Here is a 10,246-nt window from a genome sequence, read left to right as displayed (position 1 = left end):
CAAGCATCATGTTCTCACTTGAATATAATGCAACGGCATTTTAAGCAATTTTACACGACCATAACTACGTACTAGATTTGAATTAGGATTTGTAAAAATTCATTGTGACAACTTGAAACAAAGAAACACTTACCCTTTACTATACAAGCTTTCTCAGTAATCCAAAAATTGTAGACTGTTATCACTATATTATTTGGATAATGTTGAATTTTAGGGTTGGTTTAAAGCCCAATACATTTGATATGTAGTTGGTATTCAGAATCAGATACATAGTTTGAAATCTCACTTTCTCTATACACACAAATCATTTGACACATCTAAACTCTAGAGTACACAAAATTGAATTGCTTAGATCTGGTTTGGATCTGATTGAATCTCACATTAAACTGGGGAAATGTGCTATTAGTACTTCATAGGAATTGTAAAACTCAAGGTAACATTAAACATTATTCATAATAAAAACAAATTAATGAGGAGACCAACTTATTCACAAAGACACTTTATTTCAAACTGCGCACAAATGACATTGTACTGCCAACTGTAGAGCTGATGTTGATGCTCTCCACGAGTACTGCTTTGGCCACTGCAGGTCTTCACATGAGCACTGCTGGAAGAAACAGACAAATGGTTATGATCAATGGTCAAGCACAACCATATCCATCCAGAATACCTACTGGAAAAGGGTCTTCAAGTCACTGTGGCAATTTATTGCGACTGATATTGCCTTAACATATGTTGTAAGGAATACGATTAGAGTCTAGCACACAACAGACTGTCATTAAGCATCATTTGAAAACTGGGAGAGAGAACTTTTTAGACACTTTTCATATGTTCTAAAACATATGACAGGAGAATCTGCGGTGATCAATATATTTACAGCTGTGAATGATGTTTACTGACCTAGCGAAGCCTCCTGGCCTCTCTTTCAGACTCAAGAAGTGTCAGGACATCTCCTTCTCTTACTGGGCCCTTCACGTTCCTGATGATGGATCTGTTGCTGTCATCCATGAACTCAACGCGCACCTATGGAAGGACAATATATTAAGTCTTAAGAAAAAGAATCAAACTAATACTTTAAAATGAATTAAACTGCATACCAAATCTGACAGCAACAAATCACATTTTTAATGTCCAACTACAATATCTAGAGATTTCCATCAAAATTATGAGGGAAAACATTTTCGCATAACGTGTCATACGGAGCATAAACATTTACAATATTTACTACATTTATAGATTCCAACGTGCAGTAGGTGTGGTTACAAGCTAGGATATTAGTCTCCTGCAAAATACATCGTCACTCTTATAAAGTGACTTATTAGAAAACACAACGTAATTAAATTCCAGGACATAAAATGCAATTTTTCTTAATCAAATAATCCGCAAAACACGTCCCTGCTCGTGTTGCACATGACACGGAGCATGAGGAGTTCAGTCCGAGCTCACCTGGGTACACTGTCCCTGGGAGCCGGTTCTTCCCAGCACTTTAGTAACCTGCAACAAAAAACACGATTAACACCAATATAACTGACATGATTAAACGTGATGTGTGGTGAAAACAGCATTATACGCAGCTGCTCGCCATCAAAGCTGCTGGATAGCAATATGTTAATGCTAACTAAAGGCCTAACGACACACACCGCTATATTTTTGAGCGTACTGTGGGAGAATTAAGAGATTCTTAAAGACGAATGAGACTTGAAATTAAATATCTTTGATCTTACGCGTATTACATTGCATGATTCAACCGGAAATATTCATTACATTATTTTTTTCTTACTCTAGCGAGTTTGATGGGCTGCACGCGGCTGGCATCCATGATTTCAGTTTAGTTCGGAAAGGAAGTCACGTGGTCTCGACGGGTTTTATATACCAACAGTAAAATGCACATTTTCAATTGATCAGGTTTTATTTTCAGTTATATGTTGGTATAGTTTTAAAAAATGCAAATAGACTAAAAAATGGATTCTGTGTTAATAAAAATATAATTTTACAGTAACAACAAACCTGTTTCCGGTTCCGGGATCATGAGGGAATTTACTGGGCGAATACCAAACCGAAGTGAGCATCCCTATGCCCTACTCCCTTCGAAGAGCAGAGCCCTTGAAGTGTGTTCTTTGAAGGGTGTAGGGAATTACTGTCCCGTATAAGCGTTTGGAACTCCCTTGGCGGAGGGAATGACTGACCAAATGTTACCTTGACAACGCTGCGCGTGCGTGCAGCATTCAGCACTCCACCAGTTGAATGCAAATATGTATTCTCATTATTATTATTTTATTCAAATATTTCCTAATTGTGTCTTATTTACTATTAAGCTTTTTTCAAACTAAACCTGCTTAAACTTGCTTACACTACTATCTTAAATAATATTTCTGACGAAAAATATTTTGTATTACATCAAAATAAAGACAAATTTAATTAGCTGCTTTATGGGAGGACAAGTGAAAGTTTGCGCATTGTGTTCATGGCCATCTGCTTGCCTTGTAGTACATTAAATAATAACTATATATCGAATTTGATCTTTTAATTGCACTTAATGTATCTTAATACATTACACCATGTTAAGTGTTTATGTTTTTCTACAGGAGGAAAACGCTTAACGAGAGACTTTGTGCATTGCGTTCATATTCTGCTGTTCTGTGGCCACGGATTTGCGGGTCTTGTCTTTTTCTTGCAGGACCCTGTACGTTATTGTACTAAATTAGTTTTAATCATTAAATCACCACCACAGCGTCTTGTCTCCATTGGCAACACGCACGATTTGTGTCGGAGAGTGCAAGTGGCGATTGCAAGTGACATTGTAATTTAGTTTCTTTTTTCTTGTCTTCACCACCTGGCTATTGTTGTAAAACGTTGAGCGATTCAAACAAAAAGTAATCAATAAATAGAACAAAATAAAAACAAATAAAAGACTGCAAGTGACGTAGCTAGCGGAAGCGCATGTGTCTGAGAGTGCAAGCCTGAGAATGCACGTCTGAGAGTGCAAGCGCCAGGCTGCAGCCAGACCCTTTTGCCAGGACCAGCTGTACGTAGCCTACAACCAAAGAGTATACACTTTGGTACAACTGTACAAATCACGCTGAAGATAGTGCGTTCTTTGATTATGTCAGTATGATTATTTTTAAACATAGGTTCGACCATACGATATTGTAGACTATAGTATTAATAATAATGCAGGTCTATGAGATTCTGTAAAGTAATGGGATATGTAAACATTTTTTTAAAAGTGTTATCATGCTAAAAAAAAACGTGCTTAATCATCATGCTTAAATATGTGGTAATTAAACAGAAAATGAATAAATAAAGTCAAAATTATGTGTAGTATGGTTTGAAATGAAGAAGAAGAAAAAAACACACACACACCCTAAAACCAGAAGAGACATCTATGACCTATGCAAAGAACTTGTCAAGCACTTGTATAACATTTACTTGAGTTACAAATAATTATTGTAGTTTTGTCAAAACATATATTGAAACTGATATAGAATTTTCCATCAGTTTATGAGAAGGCAATTCAACGGGTTTCAACGTATTTAAGTTTTTCTGCAAGCATATATATATATATATATATATATACATACATAATAAATATACACAGAACACACACATATACTATGCAAACAGAAACTTTTATTTTGGATGCGATTAATTGCGATTAATCATTTGACAGCACTACTATTTATATAGGTTTAAATATGACCATAGATATATGTTTTGTTTATGTTAATTTAGGTTTTGTCTAATCACAATGATGGTAAAATGTGCATAAGAGCACGTGGAGAGGATATGAAAGAGGAAAGAATACAGAACAAGATAAGGAAATTATGGGATTAAAGGATTTTCATATTGGATTTGCGCTGAATTGTTTACATATCAGACTGAGCACAATATTGGACTCATATGTTACTTAAAAGCAAAATAAACAGAAATTTGCTGTGAGCATTTAATAACCTTACAGTATCCCTGCAACTGCTATTTATCCTTTGCCTTTCCTCCTCCAAGGGCTCAATCCTTAAATCACAACACTAATCCTCATGACTGTATTTTGAACTCTGCCGAGGACAGAAAGAACAGCAATGGGATTACGGCATCAGTGAGGTGGGGCACATCCCAACTCTTGATCTTCAGTTGAGCCGAAACAAATACAGTTGCTTTTTCTTTCTCTCTTTTTAGCTATATTGCTAACTCTAAAAAGCTGGAAGCAGTGGGATATGTTTTCTCAATCTGTCTGGAAATTTCCTTGAAGCTGCAAACCAATACGCATTTTAAAGGGAAGTGGGACTTGTGTACACTTGGAATGTAAAATCTGCCTTTTTCTGCTTTTATTACTAACAAGAAATTAGTCTCTTTTCAGTTCTTTACCCATTCTTCAAGCAACCATAATAATGGATCATCCAAGAAGGCATCTGAAAAAGCTAAAAAAGAGACGTTCAAGTCTTTTTGCAAGTGTCAAACTTAATGCCACCTTTTCACAGAGTATAGAAGAAGAAGAGAGTGCCTTTCCATTTTCACAAGACAGCTCTGTGAAACCTTGGACATCGATGGACAACCTCGATACTCCATCACCTCAGGCAAGTGACAAAAGAGATCAAGAAAAGAGGAAAGGCAGTGAGACCGAAGCTGCAAAGATGCCACACCGTCATTCAACTGTGATCAATGTTAACGTAGGTGGAAAACTCTTTACCATTCCCAAGCACTTGGCTACCAGATACCCTAAAACCAGAATAGGCAGCTTAGCCCTGTGCAGAGATCCTGTCAAGCAGCTAACGCTCTGCGATGACTATTGTGTGCTCACTAATGAGTTTTTTTTTGACCGGGATCCTACTTTCTTCCACTACATCTTCCACTTCTATTGTAGCAATGTGTTATGGGTAATGGAGAGTCTTTGCCCTGTCAATTTTGAGGAGGAGATGAAGTTTTGGGGCCTGCACTTGAGGGACATTCCTCGTTGTTGTCGCATTCTCTACGGGGAGAAACTAGACGAGATAAGAGAGCAGCTGAAAGGGAACAAGGAGCTTATGGCGGAAATCGAGCCCCAGCATGACGAGGAGGGTTTCAAAACAATGATTTTTGGTGGTATTCGTAAGATGCTATGGGACCTGATGGAGAACCCATACTCCTCGATGGCTGCTAAGGCCTTTGCTGTGTTCTCCAGCCTCTTTGTGCTCATCTCCATTGTAGCAATGACTCTAAACACTGTGAGCGAACTGAAAGATTATAAAATCTATGGAAGAACCTACATGGAGTGCGTGGAGATCACTTCAATTCTCTTCTTCACCTTTGAGTACTTCCTTCGCTTGCTGACAACTTGCGACGTCATGCATTTTCTGAAGAGTGCACTTAATTTTGTAGACTTAGTGGCTGTCATGCCTTACTTTATCCAGCTGATATTTGAGGCTTTTGCTGACCAGGAAGATGTCAGCGTTCAAGATGATCTGAAAACAATGGCGAGGGTTAGCAAAGTTAGCAAAGTGCTCAAAGTTGTCAAACTCATGAGAATCTTTCGCATTTTGAAACTGGCGAGGCACTCGACTGGCATGCGGGCATTTGGCTTCACTCTTCGCCAGTGTTTTGAACAGGTCTGTTGCCTGTTTCTGTTCATTATCATGGGGATCTTCACCTTCTCCGCCCTAATGCACTCAGTGGAGCAGGATGTTGCAGGAACACCGTTTAGCAGTATACCAGATGCCTGGTGGTGGGCAGCGGTGAGTAGGTCTCAAATTGTCTCAAATCATTCATCACTATTAGCAGAACTGCAGTATAATTCATATATACATACACGTGGCCAAAACTATGTGTGCTACTGCTAAATGAGCATATAGTTTTAAAACCATGGCTATTATTAGGGCTTTGCTGCTATATCAGCCTCCTCTAGTCTGGGAAGGCTTTCAGCTCTGTGTTGGAACATGGCTGTGGGGATTTGCTTCCATTCAGAGACGAAAGCATCAGTGAGGTCAGACACTGATGTGGGGCGATGGAGTGGGCTCACAGTGGACCAATGGTGATCAGGTTTGGGCTGTGTACAGATCAGTCTTCCACACTAGAGTGTTGTTATTGTTGACTAAAACTGCATCTAATACAACAATTAGAAATAGTAATCGAATTGAAATGAAGGTGAAATAAAATATAAATACTTGATGAAAAACTAAATACTAAATGAAAATGTTGCTGTCAACAAACTCAAATAAGTTTAAGTTGAAGAACTAAACTTAAAAATAAATTAAAACTGAGTAGAACTATTAAAAAGTAATAAAAATGACAAAAGCACATAACAAAATAACTAAAACGGAAAACATCAAAATAAAATCTATTTCAAAATATTAATAAATATGACAATAGTATTAAAATAATCACTGTACCACACTCAATAAACAAAGCTCTTTGCTGTGCTACTTTTTAATAAAACAATTTTCTCTAGGGATAGCTGTGATCTTATTTTACACCTATTACCAGATGTAGTTTATATAGCAAAACCTTCTTTTGAATGGGGTGTCCACATTTGGGTTTAAACATATATAAGCTTACCTGAATCATTTTTTATGCACAAATATAAAAAAGAAAAAATAAAACAATTGGGCATCATTGTGTGCATCACTTGCATGTGAGTGTTTTTTTCCCCCTTCATTATCATCATTTGCTGTGGCTGTTGTATCCTCCTATCCTCTTTAAATTGTTAGTCCTTATCCTCTGGCAGCTGTGTTTAATCTTATATAATACCTTGTAATGCCGCTCAATTGGAGGCATCCATGCTGATTGGAAAAATTAGTTTGGAACTTCCTGGGGCTTACTAAGTCTTACCAAGTTGAATTGCATGCCAAATTCTAAGCTGATAAACTCATCTCTCTCTCTTTCCTTTCGGCTTGCTTGCTTTATCAGGGGTCGCCACAGCGGAGAGATCCGCACAACCGTTTTGGCATATGTTTTATGCCCTTCCTGCCGCAACCCAGCCCTGAGAGTGCACTAACCTGTGCAACCCCAGTGCTGGGACACACTCACTCACTCATTCACACACACACACTCACTCACTATGGCCAATTTACTTTGTCCAATTCACCTAAGCTGATAAACTCATGTGGAGAAATAATTCTCTCTTTTATTTTATTGTGTTCTGGTCCAGTATTTAAGACATTGTTTTAATAAAGTCTTCTTTAAACTGTTACAGGTAAGCATCTCTACTGTGGGATATGGAGATATGGTGCCCATTTCTTACTCCGGTCGAGTGGTGGCCTTCGGGTGCATATCTTTCGGTATTATTCTAAACGGAATGCCAATCTCCATCCTGTTTAACAAATTTTCTGACTATTATGCCAAGTTGAAGGCCCAGGAGGACACTAACACAAATGTCCAGCGGGGTTTGAACCTCAAGAAAAGACTGCAAAGAAAATTAGAGAACTGCTTCGAGCCTTCAGCTGAGGACTCTGATGAGGACAATAGGCATCACATTGGCCAGTGTCGTCACTGAACGTCTTTGTCACCTCGACTGCCTCGCTGCCCTTGAACAGTGAGCTCAGGTTCCCAGCCTGCCTTGAATTAAATCAGGATTTAAAAGATGGGTGAACGCCAGGTTAAAGAAAATTAGGCCATTAGCTTTAAGATGGCTTACAAATGGCATGTCGCTGAGGAGCTTCGGTGAGCTTGTGCTGATTTTCAGCAGTATCTGTTAATTTGTCAGGCAAAAAAATGGATTCAGATAAAAAGAATTTACATCACAGACTGCAAACTGTTAATTGCAAGATCAACACAAACTATTAGAATGATTTGATCCATCATTGCCTCTCTATAAGGTGGTGGAATTGCACTGTACAGATAAATGACATACAAGAATCCTGAGATTCTGAAGATATTTCTTCCTCAATTAAAACAAAAAGGATTTCCGAGGATCAAGTGAGACTTGTGTGGCCTTCAGACACCTTTGGTGTATTTGGAGTGTTGCTTTCACATAGTTTCTATTCTAGGCGAAATGCATTTGGATACCGTGGCTTTCAAAGACTGATAAAACTGAGAAAAAAATAATAATAATAATGAACATTGTATTTGCATAGTCTTCAGTAAGCACTTTATCACCCTTTCAGATTAGCACAACACATATTTTGACTGTTTTTGGAAGGTCTGAAGGGTGATTTCCTCAATTGTTTTATTATTTGTAATGATTGTTGTTTATAAGACGCTATCTGCAGTAAGCCAGAGCCATACGATAACAAAAATCTTGTTCATTTCTGTTCCCCTTTCTTTTTACCCCATGCAGTATAATCCTATATCCTTCCTTTAATACATAATATTATCATCATCATATCATCAAACTTTTAGATAACAAAGTCCCTTTACATAACAACATATTCCTGCAACTTGCATATACTGGAAAACTAATAAAAGATAAGAAAATTATTTCTGCTCATAAAAGAGAACTAGTTCACCGTATGTATGTTGCTACATCAATAATTCACTATATAATCATTAGTAAAAAAAAAGCTGTATGCGCCATGAAACTACATGCAAATGAAACCAGTAACATTTTCTGTATTTAGCCCATGCACAATGTGAATCTCAGAGGGGTTGCTTTCCAAAAGGCTTTGTTTGTATTGTTTTCAGAGTTTTCCCATGAACATCTTCATTTTTTTGTCTTCTCTGAAAACAATCTAAGTGCTAAGTGAGCACGTAAGCTACCGTCAGTGAGAAGTCAAGCGATCTGACTTAATGTCTAATAGGATTTAAGGATCAAGAGGACCCGTGATGCCAATGTTTTGAGTGAAATGTTCAACTTCAATTAAGGGAATGTAAAGACAAGAGCCCTTGTCAGCTGCATGTTAGTTGAACAGCAAAGGTGTTCACTGACAGACAGCAGGGATTTACTGCATAACGGTCAATTATGGGATCATCTAGTGAATTCAGACAATACTGGAATAACTAATGTATCTATTTGTTATTTATTATACTGTATGTTCCTCCTCTGTTGTTTAACCCACCCCAACAGCGAACACAAATAAATCATCAGCATATCAAATTAAAATGAATGGCTAAAGGTCATTCAAGAAGGTGCCCTGAAGCCATATTGTTTAGCATAATCGTTTTAAGGATCTTGATGTGTAAAAGTGAGAAGATGAGGTAAGATGCCCACAGTGTAAATTTCCTGTTAAATTCGAACATTTAAAGATAACTTAAAGATTAAAAAAGATGCATACTGTATATCACAATATATTATAAGGGAAATAATAAATGATTCCATTCAACTGGCCTAAAGTTTATAATGAATGTCAAGATGTTTGAAATGTCTAATTCACAAAATTATTAAATAACATTAAGAATGTTACTTTAGAAATGTATAGGTTACAGATTACCCTACTTAAAATGTAATAAGTAGTATAACTATTTCAATTACATTATTAATGTAATGTAACTAATTACATTTGATTACGTTTCTAAATGTACATTTCTAATTTTTTCCCAAAAATTTCTAAACTATTAATGATTTTTTTATTAATAATTAACATTTAAAGCAGGCAGGGTTAACCTTACAGTACTCAACAACACTGATTACTGTCAGACTTTCAAAATCCTTCATCACTTGAATTAAGATGATAATCATTTCATTTTATAGCACAGCCACCACAAAATCAGACTTTAGCACCTCTTTTAACGTTGAGATTGTTCTGAGGTTAAATACAGATTTAAAATAATAAGATATCGGTTGGCTATGATACTGTTTTTGAAATCAAATATTTGCATAGCTATGACACTGGCATCTAACAATGCCTTGGAAAAAAAAACAGTTATTCTTAAAAAATAAAGCATATACTGTACATAAACAGTTGTCAAATAAACGTGTCCTATTCTGTGTTCTAAACTCCTGAAACATTGGTGTCTCATATTTAAAGAAATCAATCAAATCTGTATGTGTGTGAAAATATTCGGATGTAACCCTCCTTTGTAATCATTAACATTTTCATAAGTAACTGTAATTTAATTACACATTAACTGTAACAGATTACAGTTACATTTATTTTGTAATTAAATTATGTAACACCGTTACATGTAGCTAGTTACTCCCCAACACTGATAATAACTACATTCATTATAATAATGATCAAAATACATAATAAGAAAAACACTAGCAACAACATTCCACTAGGGGGCTTCTGTCCCATTTCCTTTTCACTTAAAGGTGCTGTATGTAGGCTTGACACCGAGTGGTTGAACTAGGTATTGCAGTCCAAATTCAAAATATTGGAGAGGGTTTTTTCACCCGGCC

General features: G+C 36.7%; 2 protein-coding genes across 4 annotated transcripts; one reads left to right on the top strand and one right to left on the bottom strand.

The window, feature by feature from the left end:
• Positions 1 to 483: 483 nt before the first annotated feature.
• On the bottom strand, positions 484 to 1,878 carry LOC107688538 (40S ribosomal protein S28). Of its 2 annotated transcripts, none has more exons than XM_016486232.1 (4): positions 1,781 to 1,878; positions 1,447 to 1,494; positions 901 to 1,023; positions 484 to 607 (listed from the first exon to the last, which is right to left on the bottom strand). In XM_016486232.1, exons 1-3 carry the CDS (start codon positions 1,817 to 1,819, stop codon positions 901 to 903), a joined length of 210 nt encoding a protein of 69 aa, XP_016341718.1. In that variant the 5' UTR covers positions 1,820 to 1,878; the 3' UTR covers positions 484 to 607. The 2 variants fall into 2 exon arrangements, with proteins under 2 accessions (XP_016341718.1, XP_016341717.1); XM_016486231.1 differs by having other exon boundaries at positions 484 to 604.
• Positions 1,879 to 4,095: 2,217 nt separating this feature from the next.
• LOC107688468 (potassium voltage-gated channel subfamily V member 2-like) lies at positions 4,096 to 9,315 on the top strand. 2 transcript variants are annotated; one of them, XM_016486140.1, is made up of 2 exons: positions 4,096 to 5,705; positions 7,163 to 9,315. In XM_016486140.1, exons 1-2 carry the CDS (start codon positions 4,386 to 4,388, stop codon positions 7,460 to 7,462), a joined length of 1,620 nt encoding a protein of 539 aa, XP_016341626.1. In that variant the 5' UTR covers positions 4,096 to 4,385; the 3' UTR covers positions 7,463 to 9,315. The 2 variants fall into 2 exon arrangements, with proteins under 2 accessions (XP_016341626.1, XP_016341627.1); XM_016486141.1 differs by lacking the exon at positions 7,163 to 9,315 and adding an exon at positions 5,847 to 6,128.
• The last annotated feature ends 931 nt before the right edge of the window (positions 9,316 to 10,246 follow it).

Source organism: Sinocyclocheilus anshuiensis, unplaced genomic scaffold (genome assembly GCF_001515605.1).
Source record: "Sinocyclocheilus anshuiensis isolate Anshui unplaced genomic scaffold, SAMN03320099.WGS_v1.1 scaffold329, whole genome shotgun sequence".
NCBI lineage: Eukaryota > Metazoa > Chordata > Actinopteri > Cypriniformes > Cyprinidae > Sinocyclocheilus > Sinocyclocheilus anshuiensis.
This window is presented reverse-complemented; position numbering and strand designations above follow the sequence as displayed.